Source organism: Stenella coeruleoalba (assembly GCF_951394435.1).
Source record: "Stenella coeruleoalba genome assembly, chromosome: 17".
Taxonomy (NCBI): Eukaryota; Metazoa; Chordata; class Mammalia; order Artiodactyla; family Delphinidae; genus Stenella; species Stenella coeruleoalba.
In genome coordinates this window covers 40,764,627-40,782,383 of record NC_137163.1, presented here as the reverse complement: position 1 = coordinate 40,782,383, position 17,757 = coordinate 40,764,627, and the positions used below count along the sequence as shown (strand labels likewise).

Sequence of the window (17,757 nt, the reverse complement as noted above, 5' to 3'; positions counted from 1 at the left end):
TTTATGGGGTTATACATAACTCAATCTGTTTCTCTCTATACAAAACATCAGTCTCAGTCACAACTACTCAACTGCTGATACAGTGGGAAAGCAGCTGCAGACAACACATAAATACTGGCTATGTTCCAAGAAAGGCTGGATTTAGCCTGTGGCCCACAATTTACCAACCCCTAATATAAAGAGATTTCAGCATAAGAAACAATCACGATATGTATTCAAAATCATGACAATATACAGCCCTGCTAAAATTATTCTATGCATTTACACAGTTCATAGTTGATCAAAAGAAAATTTCAAGATTTGGGTAAAGCAATACAAAAGAGAGAAAGAAGACTCGTGCTCTTGAGAACTTGATAAAATAATAAAATGGACAAGGCACAACGAACAGGAATGATATTAAATACAGAGATAATACAATTAATGGAAAAAGTAAAGGTTCAAAATTGGACTATACCAATTACTAGCCTCTACTTATAACCTTAAGAAAGTGAACCTTACTTATACGGTCTATCAAAAACTGGGGTCCACTACACACCTTTTAGAATATCTACAATAAAAAAAAAAAACTAGCAATACCAAAATCTGGCATTTTGCTGGTAAACTTGTAGAGAAGTTGTCTATAAAAGGGTAGCACACTGGACTGCTGGGGTGATGTAGATAGCTCTGCATGGAAATGAGATACTAGACACATGACTCTACTCATTTGTCAAAATCCACAGAACCGTGTATTATAAAACATGGGTGAGGTTACAAAGAAAGGGGGAAAGCTAGAATCAACCTTCTGATATTGTATTAGAATCAAAGTATCTGTATGGACTCATTTAAAAAAATACATACAGACAGGGACTTCCCTGGTGGTCCAGTGGCTAAGATTCCATGCTCCCAATGCAGGGGGCCCAGGTTCGATCCCTGGTCAGGGAACTAGATCCCACACACCGCAAATAAGAGTTCACATGCCGCAACTAAAGACCCCGAATCCCGCAACTAGACTCCACATGCCTCAACTAAAAGATTCCACATGCCGCAACTAAAGATCCCACAACTAAAGATGCTGCAACTAAGATCCAGCGCAGGCAGGCAGGCAGAAATACAGAAAGACAGACAGACAGACAGATAAATGGAAAGATATTTTTTAAGTACATACATAAAATAAGTAGATGAAAAAATAAACGTAGATTTGTGTATATGCATGATTTAGGACACATATATTTCCCAGCTCTAGCCAATAAGAAGAACCAAAATCAGTAACATAAGTTGAACAACAAAATAAATAACAATAGTGTTCAATTATTATACAAGAAAAAAAAGTCCATGAATCCATATTGATATACCCAAATAAGTAAATAAATGAGGGAAAAGTGATGAGTTCTTTCTTACAGAAGGACAATTAAATGAGAAAGGAATGAGAAAAATAGGAAATCACTATTAGAACACCACAGTAATAACTGCCACATGCCAAGATTCACTGATGGACAGTAAAATGAGTGGACGAAAGTTCTAAGTAGAAATAGGACATTTACATAGTCTCAAAGTATATTCTTCAAAATGTTTAGTACTTAAAAACAGAAAATTAGTAAGTTGGCTGTGCAGAATCCTGGCAGACAGCACCTCAGTCAAGTGACCGAGGTTAATATCATCACTAATACACTATGTATTTCCTGATATGATGTACTCACAAAGGTACACTGCCTCTGTAGTATCCTTCTCAATAAAGCATAATCTCAATCTAATTATGAGAAAACATAAGACAAAACTAAATTGAGGAACATTCTACAAATGCTCTCCAAAAATGTCAAGGTCATGAAAAATGAGGATACAGGAGACAAAGGATACATTAAAACTAAAAGCAAGGTAGGATCCTATCTTGGATCCTGAAACAGAAAAAGAACATTACTAGAAAAACTGGTAAAACCTAAATAAATTCTGTATTTTAGTTAATAGTATTATGCCAAGCTTAGTTTCTTAGTTTTGGTAAATATTCAATGGCTATATATGACATCAACACAAGGGTAAGCTGGATGAAGGGTATATCTGAACTCTGTACTATTATTTTTGTAATTCTTCTTAAAGTCTAATATTATCTCAAAAATTTTTTTTCTTGAGTGGGGCCTGCTTCAGGACTAGATGAAAAGTATATAGTGATCTGTTTATTTAAAAAGCCAGATCATACTACACCTCTGCTCAAAACCTTACAATGGCCCTTATAAGTAAACCTAGAGGCCCTTGATGATCTGCCCTCCCCACACCTACCCATTACTTCTCTGACCCTAGGCCCTATCATTTTTCTCCTTGCTTACTCACTTTAGGAGCAACCACCATGGCCTCAAGGCTTTTTCTCAGACAAGTTAGGCATGCTATTTGCAATGGCTCTCCCCCAGGATATTAACGTTTCACTCACCTCCCTCAGTTCTTTGTTAAAGGGCTACCTTCTCTGTGAGGGCTTCCCTGATCACCTCCCCATACTTCATTTAAATAACAACTCTCACCCTCACTTTGGCACTCACTATCCCTCTGCCCTACTTTATGTTTTTCTGTAACATACTATGTATTTTATTTACATGTTTAGCATGTGTCTACCTCTAATAGAATGAAAGCATCAAGAAGACAGGGATTTTTTTTTTTTTAACTAAATCCCCAGCACCTAGAACAGTGTCTGGCCCAGAGAAGAGGGCATTCAATAAATATTTGTGGACAAAATGTTCCTTCATAATGTCTACTATGAACCAGGTTTCTAGGTGCTGGTGGGAGTACAGTCAAGCGAATAGTCCCTGTCCTTGTGCAGCTTATATTCTAGTGAGGGAGACAACCAAATAAGCAATAAGTCTATATAATGTAATGTCAAACAGTATAAATACAGTGAAAAATATAAAGGGGAATAAGGAATGGGGACACAAAGAATAGGCTATTTTAGACAGGCATTTAGACAGGAAATATATTGATACAGATACCTGAGTGAAGTGAGGAAATAAGTCCTGTAAGAATCTAGGGGAAAAGCATTTAGGAAAAAAAAAAGTCTGGAGGTAGGAATGAGCCTGACAGGGAGCAAAACTGAGGATAAAAGAGCTATGAGATAAGTCAAAGAGATAAGCAAGGGTCAGACTGTATAGAGGCTTAAAGATCATTATAGAGTTTGAATTTTATTTGCAGTGCAACAGGAAGCCATCAGAAGGATTTAAGCAAAACAGTGACACGTATCTTGTTATAAGTTTAAAAAGATCAGTCTGAGTGCTAAGAAAATGTATTTTAGGGGGACAATAGTTGAAGTAAGAAGAGAAGATTGGAGGCTACTGCAATGGGTCACGAAAGAAAAGAGTGGACCGGATACGGGTGGTAACTATGGAGGTGGAGAAGGGTCATCAGATTCAGGAAGTATTTTGGAAACATAATGAACTGGACTTACTGATGGACTGGATGTAGGGAGTGAGGAAAAGAGAAGAATCAAGAATCTCGAAGTTTAATATTTACCAGGACAAGCAGGACAGAAACATGTTTGAAGCAAGAATATCAAGAGCTCTGCTTTAGCTCAGTTTGGATGCCCATTAGATAGCCAAGTAGAGATGTCAAACAGATACATGGGTTACTTGGAGCTTAGCAGAAAGATCAGAGCTAAAGAAAGAAAAGGGAATAGGTTATGATGACTTACATGAATCTAGCAGAGCCAACGACATCACATATCGTGCTATGGCAGAGGTATGCAAAGGGTATTTGTGAAAGCACCTAACCCAGCTAGGAATGGAGGAATCAAGGAAAGCTTTTTGGTTTTCTTGTATGTGTAACGTATGAGTCTTAAGGGATATAGAGTAAATATCCAGGCACTAGGAAAAAGGACATTCAAGAAGTAAAATTTAAAGACTTTGGTGAGAGATTGGGAGGTGGTGGGGGGGAGAACTTGGATGTTCAGCAGTTGCCATCAACTGAGAGAGAATAGAGGAGAATAGACAGACTAAGCAGGTGGAAAAGGTAGCAGCCAGCACCAAGCACAGTAGCTGGAACATAAGTTTTCAACCAATGTTATAAGAATTAATGAGAGGTACAAATACATGTTTCCTAATCCTTTCTATCTCGTATTTCTACATACTTCTACAAATTCCAAGGAAAACTATGTAGTAGCCACTATCTCCCTAGTGAAGAAAATATGAGGGCATGGAGAGAGAGATGGGAGCAGAAATTACACTTGAGAGACTGAGCAGCATGAGATTTACATCATTTCAAACAAATTTCATCTCAGCCATTCCTCTAGAGAAAAAACACAGAATCAGCACTTTCAGCTTTAGGGTCCATAATATCACACTACCGTCATCTTTGAAGAACTACAAGTGAATGTACCAACAAAACAAATATCTTAGAGCATGAATTAATGACCCTGGAACAATAAGATTTCCTTGTTAAATACTGCAAGATGCCTGCATTAATGTCTATCTATTCAATTTATATTTTTAATCCTAAAGATTTTATTATTTTATTTATTATTTTATTATTTATTATTTTATTTATTTTTAAAGATTTTATTCATTAGCAATTTTCATTGCTAATGAATCTTTTCCATAAACACGAAATTTCTCCACATGAAAGAAATCATACCTTCAACCTTCTACAACAGCTATGAATTAATAAATATGGGGGGATTTAAATACAAGAGTATATTAAATTAGATAAAGCATTACCTTTTTAAATGAAATAATCCATAATCATGCTCTGCAAGAAACATCATTGTTCTGACACATGTCAGTAAACAGCTGTAACTACTCTCAGAGTTGGCTAGCACAGCCAGGAGACAGTCACAGATTGAGGCCATCAATTCTTTGTTTGGTAGAGAATTGGAGAGCTGCTCCAGTTCAGAAATAGAACCTTCAGAAGAGTTTGGCAAAATTAGTGCAATGTCCTGTGAGGGAGGAGGGGAGTTGGGAAAAAACAATTTTTTTAAATGATTGTCACTATCACTTAGCGTTTTTATTTCTGAAATACACAGCAATTAGTAATTATCAAAAAACTATGGTTACTGTCCCATCCCAAACATAGATTCAAACACATTAAGAACAAAGGAGTTGTTTTGTCCTTCTATAAAGGTTAATACAAGGATACACACCTAAAGAAATAAAGACAAATATGTTGTTTCACAGTATTTTACTTTATGAGACCAACGCCTTACCACTTGGCAACTGTGCCTGACTCACAGTATTCTTATTTTAAAAGAACATCTCTCTGAAAAATTGTTCCTTCTGGATTACACTGAGTGTAATTTCTATCTTCAGATGGTTAGCTTAGTACTTTTGGTACTAAAATATTTTAAATTACTGTATTAGTCATTCATTTGAATATTTTTTAATTTATAAAGAAAGCATCAGAGAAATAAATTTTAATAAATATATCCATATTTGAATTAAAAACAACACAAAAAGAAATGGATGGAGCAAAAAAAACATTTAGGCACAGTCTTCCAATATTTTCCTGTAGTTTTTATATACGTTTAAAATTCGTTTTTCAATGTCAGCAAGTTTACCTAAAAATAACTAAAAACTCACACTACTCTTTTTATAGAAGTAAAGCAGACATTACAGAAACATTTTTAAGTATGTGTTATCGCCTTTAATCACCTCAACACACTGGAAGCAAGTATTCAACTTGGGTTAGAACTATAAAACAAAGCTTGAATAGAACGGAAATATAATAAGGTGAGGCCAGCCAAGAAAGAGGTTTAAGTGATCAGGGCAGCTAGGATGCTAAAGTGTAACTCATCACAGTCATACAACCCAACGTGAACTACATTAACAAACACCAGTTGACTGCACATTCTGAGGTATAAAGACTTAAAATAAGCCTTTTCACCTGGTCCAAAACTGTTTTCTACCAGATCCCCTTTTTGTGAAAACAAGTCACACCAAAAATGTTCCTTCTTGAGTGTTAAATGTAACCAAACTGGGTTTTGGTTAGCTAGAAAAAGGTAATCTTCCATGATGGGATCCTATTAAAAATATTCTGCCTGGAAAAATCATATTTGATTGATTTAGATAGTAGGAGCATTCTGACAAGCTAAAATGCCATTAGGCATAGAAATCTCCAAATATCGCAATAACAATGGGCTCTAAAAGTTAAAACAATTCGCATTAATTCATGGAACTATAAACTGGAAGTCAATAATATAAACAGCAGGAAGAAATACTACTACTTTTAGTCAACGTCTTTATAGATGTTTATAGCACAGTAGTCTGAAACACACTAAAATGTAGTAGCCTGTGACGCCTTCAAAAGTTGTCCAGGGACTTCCCTGGCGGTCCAGTGGTTAAGACTCCATGCTTCCAATGCAGGGGGCGCGGGTTTGATCCCTGGTCAGGGAACTAAGATCCCACATGCCGTGGGGCACAGCCAAAATAGATTTTTTAAAAAATTGTCCAAACAAGAAACCATGGTATTAATTCAACCAATCACAAAACTATAATATTCAAGAGTGAATTGGTGTATAATATAATTAGAAGGAAAATGAACATACTAGACATAACCAACCCCAAAGAATACAATGGCACGTAAAGTAAATATCCAAAGACAGTGTCTCATAAAGAAAATGAAAACAGCTATTCAGAGAAACCTGTGAAGTACAAAGTCAAAGAAAGTTATATAGCACCAAATCATTTTATTGTTGGCTCACTGGTCACATTTATCTCCCTAAACAACAGTAAGAGTAATGAAACAGATGCGATCTCTTTGTTAACAGACAAGATTTACATCAAGAGAAGCTTTTAAGAAACACATACACACAAAAAAAATTTATAAAAATAACTATAAATACCTGATCACAGAGAGACTGCAAAATGGATGTGATAAATTCAACACACTGTTGGCGAATAACACTGTCTCCAGGAGACCGCACCAAAGCCAACAGATCCTGGAATATCTCTGCATATCTTTCATCACCTTTAATAGTTCCATTAATTAGATGCAAAATAGCTAATTTACAAGCTTTGTGTGAAGCCAGAGCATCAAGAAGAGCAAGCAACCTGGTGGTTTGGCTAGTATACTGTTTTTCTTTATCTTCTGAAGTGCTGAAATAAAATCAACACATTTAGTGAACAAAATTCTTGATTTTAAGGCATTACTTAATCATTTGTTTTTCAACACATATCAACTTACACAAATCTTATATAAAACATTTCATGCCTTGGGTATCACAACTTCTCTGGCATTTTACAATTACTATAAAATTTTGTAAATTCAGGTTTTTAATAATGTATTTTCTTAAATCAGAGTACTTCATAGCTCACCTTTCAAACACCCCAATCTTGAAACACGTCAAGATATCTTGCACATGAAATAATGACATAAAGTTTCCTAATTAAAATTAATCTATATTCATGTGTCTGTGTGTCTGTATATATGTATATGTGTATATTTATATGTACACATATTATCTGAGCACACTAAACCCTGGTTTCCAAATTCTAAGTTAAAAAAAATGAATCTGTGTCAAAAGTAACTTGAGGAAAAAAATTTTTAATGCAAAATCAAAATACCTTTGCAAGTCTTCTACAATCAAATCCAACACAGTTCTCATAATCAGAAGTGCAGTTGGTGAGGCAAGGTCACACAATTGAACACAAATACGCCGTAACATATGTTGAATGGGCTGGCAGGTTGTGCCAGAGAAAGAGCGAACTATTTCTTGGAGCAACTTTGCTTGAACATGAAGGTGCATGCTCCACAATTTTCGGGTGTTGAGTGCCACTGATATATCATGTGACTCAATAACCTGTTAAAAAAGTATAATGTGTACGTAGATTTTTAAAAATATTTATTTATAGTCACAAAAACTGTTCAGGAAGAACTGTTATGAAAAGAACATCTTTACTGTATACTTAAAACATTTAATTTTCTGTTATACAATTAAACATTTGCTTGAATTCAATGCATCTAAAAAAATCTTATTGTTCTCAGGTTAGCAGTCAGTAGAGCAGAGTCCATTGGTGAAGCAACCTAGTTAATGGCAAATTCTAACACATGATAAAGGTGGGGGAAAAGGATTTAAAAATAACAAAAGTACAAGTACACATAACAGCATAATAAAATTCACATTAACAAAAATTTATTTAAAATGTTACTCCCATATTTCCTTAATGACCAACTTGCTTCAGTTTTATCTCACCCTCATCCAGTTATTTTATGTCTTTCTTAGGGGAAGGAGATGAGGGTTTGTTTTTTTTAAACAAAATCACTGGCTTTTTAAAAAGTGTTATTGCAGTCATTTATAAGATGCATGTTATATGGAAGTGATACCTGAGTTGTTTGCATGGGCAATGGTAGAGGCAGCAGCTCTGAAAGGAGTATGAGTCCAGAAAAAAATCCTTCAGGAACCTTCAAGATCGAAGAAAGAACTTCTTTTAACATTAAAGACCAAGTATTGTTGGCCAGAGTCTCTTCTGAGATTGTGAGCTTTTCATTAACTCCTTGTGTAAAAGTCAGTAATATATCAATGATATCATTCTGAATTTTCTGTTCATCACTATCCAAACGACCTGAGAGAGGGATAGAGCACAGGAGCATGTGTAAAGTCACAAGTGCTGAAGGGACACGCATGTCCTTAAACTCAAAGGATCCACCTCTCAGGAGTTCCGTTAACATAGTTTTAAGAAGAGTAAGTGTGCAGCGAGCCATTGAAATAGTAGTAACTCTGTGAAGGGTGGTCCCCATGTTGACATGGAGTCTCCAAGGCTGAGTCAGAATACTGTTCAATTTTTGCAGCACCCGAATAAAGGTGTCCATTCCTTCAGCAGAAAAAAGCTGAATGACAGCAAGATTCCATTTCAGGTCTTTCTGTTGACCTTTATATAAATAAGGGAGAAAAAAAAAAAACTCTAATTACTTACATATTAATCATTGGTTAAGATTTTGAATATTTTATTTAATAAATGATATTTATACTAGGCCTAAAAAATAGTAGTTTTTAAGCACAGTAGCCACATTACCTTCAACAGGAGGTGGTGGACATGCCACATTACAGAGAACACGCAAGGCAGTAGTAAGGCCAACTCCTTCTGGGGTCATCAAGTTATCAATATTCTTCAAAAATAAAAATGAATAGAAAGTTTAATTTCTTGGTACCTATCAGGCCCAGAGAAGGTATTAGTTAAAAATATGAGTTTCAAGTTAAGTACTTACATCATTTTAAACTTCTTAACTAAATTTAAAACATGAATAAGGCTAATGAAGTTTATAAAGGTTATATAATCTTTGGCATATGTTGTACCATATATGACATTTTGAACATAAAATGAGTAATTGCAAACACAAGTATATTAAAAAGTACTGACTAAAACAAAGGCTACATACAGATTATGTATGAAACTCTGTGGATAAAGAATTTAAAATAGCTCCTTTTTCGATACTCTTACTATACATCCTCTTTCCCAAAAAGGAAGAAACGACTGATTTTACAAAGCCCTGTGGGTACTAAAGCTCTTCGAAAATTGAGGAAGCATGATGGAATGTTTTAACACTACATAACATACATTTTGAAAAATGCAGATACCACAAGAATCTAGTTATGATGGCCATTTGGGGCATGGCTAGAGGAAAAAGAAATACAGTTGCCTATGTCCTTAGCACCTGCCCACGCTATGCTTCCTGGCAACAAATAGTTGTTTAAGTTGCTTTATTTTTGTAGTTTCCAAGGAGCAGCATATAGATGGCTAAAAAAAACTTAAAAGAAATAGCACTTTAAAATGTTACTAATTCAGCTTCTAAACCTCAGAGGAGAAACCTAAAAATAAGAAAATCCTTTTCCTCATATGTTTCCCACCTTAGGTTATCTTTTCCTCTAATTTCTTCCTTGCTGCCTTTCAATAATTCACAAATTACATAAGGCAGCAGGGAGCCACAGAGTGAAGTTTCAGTCTTAGATCAACTGTCTTTAGTACATCTTAGGATGAGAGTCATTTATAATATCCATAATTAATGGGACAAGGATTTACACAAAAATTAAAACTCTTAATTACAGTATGTATTCAAATTTCTACTACTGAACTTTTTATTGGTTAAGTACTTTAAGTGAAACCATCTGATATTTATTGGATACTTTATATATTCTCCTAACCATGCACAAGTACCCTAAATACCTGACCATCTAAATTTACAGGACACTACTGTACTTCTGCTTAAAAAAAGACCGAACATTATGAAAAACTCTAGATATCATTTGAGGCATAAAGAACAGAAGAATATGATGACATTATAGGAGGAAAAAGTACTCTTAGGGGAGATGGAGGAAAAATGAGAAGGGAGACAAGTTAGTGAAGAAAAATCTGAAGCAGATAAAACCAAAATAGCTCTTTGTTGGTGGGTCAAAACAGCAAAAGATTAGATAATATACATACATTACTTCAATAACACACTGCAGCTCCAAGACCAAGGTGGTTTACACACACAGACACACAGACACATACACAACACATATAGCTCATCTGTTAAATGAAAAAGGAGATAATTCAAGGTCCATTCTGCCCCGCTAGTTTAAAACTTTTTATGCATCTATGGGCACTTTTAGCCCTTCTTCCTATGATACACATTGGATCAGCTAAGGAGCAAAGAAAACTTTTCAAACTTCCAAAACTAACAATGCAATGATTTTAATGAATTTTTTCATTATGAATTACTTGAAGTGTATATGCATTTTTCAACTGTAATATTATGAATTATATGATTTTCAACTCTCATTAATTACTTCAATTGCAGATTTAACCATCCCAAATTAACAGAACTAGTCCCCATTGCAATTATCTGGAACTGACTCTACCAATTTTTAAGTACAAATTTTGAGGGAAATTCTTTTCCACTAAAGTTTAACTATAATTATATGTTACATTATCATAGCATTTAACTTTAAAACACTTTTGTAAATGTCATCAAAATGGTAGGTGATAATATTCCTATTTGAGAGGGAAAAAAGTAGGACAGAAGCTGGTAATAGAAAGCAATAAAGTTGTGTGCATCTGTGTTCATTATACACACAATTACATACCCATCTATACCCAGTACCAGTCTATACCCACAAGACGAGTAAATCAATCAAGTACACTTAACTGCATTACCTATACAAGTGATTTAAAACAGTATTACTATATACTACCGCACAGTTCTGTAAAATCAAGGCACTTTTAAGTTTTACTTACCTGTTTAACATATTCAATTAGGTTTGGGATGCAGTTAATCTCAAATCTAAGGTTTTTCAGAGGTTCAAGCCACTTGCCAAGTTCTTAAAAACAAAAACAGTAATTCATAATATAATATTTTAAAATAAAAGCCTTTATAACAAAGCCTTTAAAACAAGGGAAGTAAAGGTATTCTTTTCCTGAGAAAAACCATGGTTTTAGATTATCAGATCCATGTTCATTTCAATAAACTAAATTTTATACAGGAATGAACTTATGTCTAATTATTTAAACAAGCTTTAAAATGAAATGAATGTCCTACTATACTGGCTTAGAAATAAAACAACCCAATCCAAAAATGCGCAGGAGACCTAAATAGACATTTCTCCAAAGAAGATACACAGATTGCCAACAAACACATGAAAGGATGCTCAACATCACTAATCAGTAGAGAAATGCAAATCAAAACTACAATGAGGTATCACCTCACACCAGTCAGAATGGCCATCATCAAAAAATCTACAAACAATAAATGCTGGAGAGGGTGTGGAGAAAAGGGAATCCTCTTGCACTGTTGGTGGGAATGTAAACTGATACAGCCACTATAGAGAACAGTATGGACATTCCTTAAAAACCTAAAAACAGAACTACCATATGACCCAGCAATCCCACTACTGGGCATATACCCTGAGAAAACCGTAATTCAAAAAGAGTCATGTACCAAAATGTTCATTGCAGCTCTACTTACAACAGCCAGGATATGGAAGCAACCTAAGTGTCCATCGACAGATGAATGGGTAAAGAAGATGTGGCACATATATACAATGGAATATTACTCAGCCATAAAAAGAAACGAAATTGAGTTATTTGTAGTGAGGTGGACGGACCTACAGTCTGTCATACAGAGTGAAGTCAGTCAGAAAGAAAAAAACAAATACCGTATGCTAACACATATATATGGAATCTAAAAAAAAAAAAAATGGTCATGAAGAACCTAGGGGCAAGACGGGAATAAAGACACAGACTTACTAGAGAATGGACTTGATGATACGGGGAGGGGGAAGGGTAAGCTGGGACAAAGTGAGAGAGTGGCATGGACATATATACACTACCAAACGTAAAACAGATAGCTAGTGGGAAGCAGCCGCATAGCACAGGGAGATGAGCTCAGTGCTTTGTGACCACCTAGAGGGGTGGGATAGGGAGGGTGAGGGAGGGAGACGCAAGAGGGAAGAGATATGGGGACATATGTATATGTATAACTGATTCACTTTGTTATAAAGCAGAAACTAACACACCATTGTAAAGCAATTATACTCCAATAAAGATGTTAAAAAATATATATATGTATATATTAAAAAAAAGAGGTTACCACCCTTAGATTTTTGGTTTCTGAAAACTTAAAACATTTACATGGTTACATCTAACTATACTGAATATTTTTGCAGCAATCAACTTACAACATTAAAAAAGAATTATAAAATTGACTGCTCATAAACCAATATAATAACATAATGTTTATTCACCTAATGCTGCCACTGATTCCCACACCCCCAAAAAAGCATACACAAAATGTATTCATTTCTAACAGGATCAAACCCATGAGGAGACATATGCCGAGTGCCTTTTCCCTTATCATGAATTTTAAATTTTATCAGTTTCCTAATTTGCCTTTACGAAGTTAAAAGTAATCACTATCACCCCAAAACTAATAACAGCAAGCTTTGTTTATAAAAGAAACACATGAAATATACCATTTACTGCAACCGAACTCAAAACTCTCCTAGAAGCTATGCCGTAAAACCTATACTTTATCACCAAAAATGTTTTTAGAAAAGCATTCTCACGTAATAAGTTCCAGACACTTTATAGGAATGAATGAAGGGAAGTGCAAATAGTAGTCACCCTTCCTTGGTACTACAATCCTGAGGATTACAACTGTTTACATCTGAGTATTTTCCTACGGATTTTTAAATTAACTCTTTCATATATGTACAATATATAGTGTTCAAATGAAAGATATAAGGAATAATAAAACAAATACTAGTGTACCCATCACACAGAAAATGTAGTAAGGCACTAATACTACCTTTGAAGACGCTGCATACCCTCCTTTTATAAAGGCATACTTCAGGGGGAAAAAAATCTATTTTCAATATAGAAAATTGAGTGCAGTACCCAAGATTTACTGGTGGTATCGCACATAAAATTTAGGATTAAAAAGAAAAGAGGCCTGGGACTTCCCTGGCGGTCCAGGGCCAGTGGTTAAAACTCTGCACTTCCACTGCAGGGGGAACGGGTTTGATTCCTGGTTGGGGAACTAAGATCCCGCATGTCGTGCAGTGCAGCCAAAACAAAAAAAAAAGAAAGAAAAGAGGCCACATGCTATCATAACATTTACTCAATGTTATCAAATTTTCTACTTGGCAAGGTCAGAAAGCCAAGAACCAAAATAAAATAATAAAAACTTGTAATTAAATCCCTTAAACTTTTCAAGACTGCCCACATAATAAGGTTTGCCATAAACTTCATTCAACATACATTTAGAAAGTAATGTTCATATTCATCATTCTTCACTTGAGAATAGCACGTGTTAACCACAAATGGATTTCTAAGTTGTACTTACAACAGTGTTGTACTTAGAAATACATATATAGAAAACACACACACATGCAAACTATAAACAAAACTGAACTTCTGAGTTCATCTTTAATTCTACTTTGATTAGGAACTTCAACCACCCAGAAATTTCCATGGCTTTTCAGAAAAAGGTACTTTGAACAATTTCCTAAAAATCTTTTTAAGAACACCATATAAAATACCTCCATAAAAGGTATCTTAACTTTCAGAAAGTTAAAAACAGGGTATTACCAGGTATATTATCAAAACATGATAAAGTACTAACTACAGATATTCAAAGGCTTTTTTTCTTCACATATCATAAATGCTTAAAATAACTTCAAGTACCATACCTTGCAATTTAGCATTATTTTCATCTGCTTTACAAAGCTTCAAGAGAGATGCTGCATGCTGTTCTAGCATTTGGACATCACTGGAAGACTGAACCACCACCAAAATAAGTATGCATGCATAATTATAAGCTACTGACTTCTTAGACTTGGAATCACTGAAACAAAATAAGGTTTTAAAGTTTTTGATATGAAAATAAATTTTTAGGAACAATTTTTAACATTGTTTTCTACTTGGTTTTAAAGGGATCAAGGAATTTCACAATGAAACATGACTGACTTCCTGAAAACAGGAAATCGCACTTTAAAGTTTCACCTTCAATTCACCTGAAACCACTACTTAAAAGTATGTAATAACGAAGCACATGCATCAAAATGGAAAGTGAAATTCTATTAAGAAATAAGATCAGAACAATGAAATATATTAATAAGTGTACTTCATTAGCAATGAAAGATTAGGAAGTACACTTCATCGGTCTCCTTTAAAATGGTTGTTCACTCTGGATAAATAGGAACAAGTGTGATGAATCAACCTACCACCATGATTATTCAGACTTCCACTAAAGAACTGTTAATATACAGCTAGACATAGAAGTCACTGTTGTTTGCCTTTTACAGGTCCCCCCAAAAGATCCATCACTCAAGGAGTCATATCAAGACCCCGATGCAAAGGATGCCACTGCTTTGCATGGCATGAACCAGGAAGAACATGTTTCTCTTCTCATACACTAAAACCCTCTGCCCTATAGGGCAAGTTCTTGAAAACTACTGTCATTCTCAATCCCCCTCATCCAGTCAAAACACTTCTGAAATCCGAGCACCATGAATAGCTTAGAAGGTATTAGCTTAGAATACCTTAGAATAGCTTAGAATAGCTTAGAAGGGCAGAAGACAGCAAGATAGCCCTCATGACTCTTATGGTATACGTATGTTCCTGTACCTTAGGATTCCCCTCCACAAAAATTAGCAGGAGTACTACAGCTGCAATCTTTGTTAACACCGTGATGAAACTGGAAGAAGCTGCTATTTCATTTATTTACAGCCACATCTTAGAGATTTCACCATTCTAATCCTTAATTAAGAAGTTATGTGTTATGTCAAAAAATTATAGTTTTTATTTTCAAAACACATTCTTTCAAGAAACTACCCCATTAGTGATGTGGTTTTCCAATAAAATAGAAAATTTAAGGATTAAGCATAAAATTACCCTAAGGCTTCTTTGGAATAGTACTCCATTAGAGTAATAAGACTTTGGAGATTTTTCTCAAGACTGAAAACATGGCCAACAGCTGATCTTCCCACAGGATTAAAAGTAATCAAGTAAAGATTGTGAAGAGTTCCCAAGAGATCTGAATGGTCAGTTTCTTCACTGGCTGTACAACGCTGAAAATGGCTGAACAGTTCTGTAATACACTGCAAAGTCTGTGTTGAGTCCTGTAGCCACAAGGCAAATGCATCATCAATAACACCATCAGATTGGAGACCTTCTTCTTCATCTTGATCATAAAGGTGACACAGAGCTCGGATCAACAAATTTGTTGCTTCATATTCTGACATAAAAAAAAGAAGACCCTTTTGTGACTGTGCAAGAAACTTTAAAACATCTTTTGTGGCTTGCAGCACACCAGGGTGTGCACTTGTTACTGGAATTGACAAAAGCAAGGTAACCAACTCCAAGAAGTGATGACTGTGAAGATACCTGTAGAAGAAGTAATAAAATATATGTTAAGTCAGTGTAAAACATTCTTCATTTATTCAATATTCATTAGACAGGAGAGAGGTAAAAAATTTAATGGCAATAATCCTTATCTTCAGCAATATACTGCTTTAACTAAAATAGTACTGTAAGTAGCAAGCCTTCAATCCACTAGGCCAAACAAAAGTGAAAGTTCTGTAAGGCTTTTTCCTAGCATTCAAAGGATGTTTAATAAGTAACTGTGACAAGTTTTCTCTTTCCAGAATCAACCATGACTTTAAAATCTGGGACTTCCTTCCAGGCCACTTATCAAATGCTCCTTCCTTTTAACCATGGTCCTACTCAACCCATGGCATATCGGTATATCTGAATTAGTATATCTAGGGAGAATATAGTACATATACCATAAAGAACTTATAGTATATTCAGATTTACTATAGGTAGTATATCTGAATTAGTACCTCTAGGGGGAAAAAACCTCAAATTATCAATTTTCAGTATTTAATACAATAGACTCTTTTATCAAATCCAAGAACCATTTTTTTAGTACCCATAGTTTTAGTAGAAAAAGTCTGAATTTACCTAACACCCCTAAATAGACCCAACTGCTACTGACAGAGTACTTTCACTGTCCTAAAAATACTCTGTGCTCCATCTATTCATCCCTCCCTCCTTCCCAATCCCTGGCAGTCACTGTCTCCACAGTTTTGCCTTTTCCAGAATGTCATATAGTTGTAATCACATAGCATAAAATTGCCTCTTCAATCAATTTCTGCTTAAACTCAGGCTTCTGTCATGATAAAAACACCTCCACTAACTTCTTACCACAAAGGTGAACATTATTATGCTCTAAGAGCATCCTTAACCACCTCATGGAATGTTCAGAAAATAGTTAACATGGCAGGCCTCAGAATGTTTATTCTTAGAAAGGCCTGCTTGCAAGGTTGGCCCTTGGCTGGCCTCTGGGGACCTGGATTTTGGGAGGGTTTCCGCCCATCAACTGGTAAGAATACTCACTGCACCTAAACTGTTTATGCAAATAATATGGTTTACGCTGAACACCTGCTTTCCTTTTGGGAGTCTGGAATTCTGATACATGCTAGGTACTGGGTGCCTACATGGCTATCCCCCAATAATAAGCTTGGATGCTGAGATTCCAATGAGCTTGCTCAGTACGCAACATTTCACACATGTCACAATTTGTTGTTGGAGGACTTAAGCGGGTCCTTTGTGTCTAAATGAGGAAAGGACTCTGGAAGTTTATGACTCGTTTCCCCAGGCTTCGTCCCATGTACCCCTTCTCTTTGCTGATCATGTTTTGTATCCTTTTGATATAATAAATCGTGGTCGTGATTACAACACAGTCCTGTGACTCCATCTAGCAAATCTCGGGGGTTATCTTGAAGACCCCAACATGGTACATTAATGAACCTTGCCGTCACTTCAAACTAATCCTTCCAAAATGTAATTATTTATTTCAAAATTCACTCTCCCTCCTAATTTACCAGTTTCTGTCCATAAAACCACAGTTCCAATAGTTACCTTGGCTAGAAACATCAAAGCTCCTTCTTACTTTCTCTTACTAGGTTCAGTTGCCAAGTCCTAGTAATGCTTTTTCACAAACTCTCAACAGTAGCACAATATCTGTCTTCCCATTTTCTGTAAATGCCACTATATCAGGCCAAGTACTTAGCACAACACCTACCACCTAGACTCTTCAGACAGGCTTATCTACCTAATAACTCCAATTTCTCTTCCATTGCAATACATCTTGTAACTATAATATAATCTTAGAACACTACTTTGATCATACCAGATCTGCTACTCCAAAATATTCGAGATCTTCCCACATTCTAAAAACAAAATCCCTGGGAATTCCCTGGCAGTCCAGTGGTTAGGACTCAGTGCTCTCACTGCCAGGGGCCCGGGTTTGATCCCTGGTCAGGGAACTAAGATC

At 35.4% G+C, this 17,757-nt stretch overlaps 1 protein-coding gene across 2 annotated transcripts in view; it reads right to left on the bottom strand.

Moving 5' to 3' along the window:
• Nucleotides 1-17,757, bottom strand: part of VIRMA (vir like m6A methyltransferase associated) — a 63,506-nt gene that overhangs the window by 19,516 nt on the left and 26,233 nt on the right. For both annotated transcript variants that reach the window (XM_079901753.1, XM_079901752.1), the window contains exons 9-16: nt 15,312-15,803; nt 14,108-14,262; nt 11,157-11,239; nt 8,955-9,048; nt 8,266-8,810; nt 7,506-7,741; nt 6,785-7,037; nt 4,665-4,882 (exon numbers count right to left, since the gene is read on the bottom strand). In XM_079901753.1, coding sequence (XP_079757879.1) covers nt 4,665-4,882; nt 6,785-7,037; nt 7,506-7,741; nt 8,266-8,810; nt 8,955-9,048; nt 11,157-11,239; nt 14,108-14,262; nt 15,312-15,803 — 2,076 coding nt within the window. The remainder of the gene's footprint in view (nt 1-4,664; nt 4,883-6,784; nt 7,038-7,505; nt 7,742-8,265; nt 8,811-8,954; nt 9,049-11,156; nt 11,240-14,107; nt 14,263-15,311; nt 15,804-17,757) is intronic.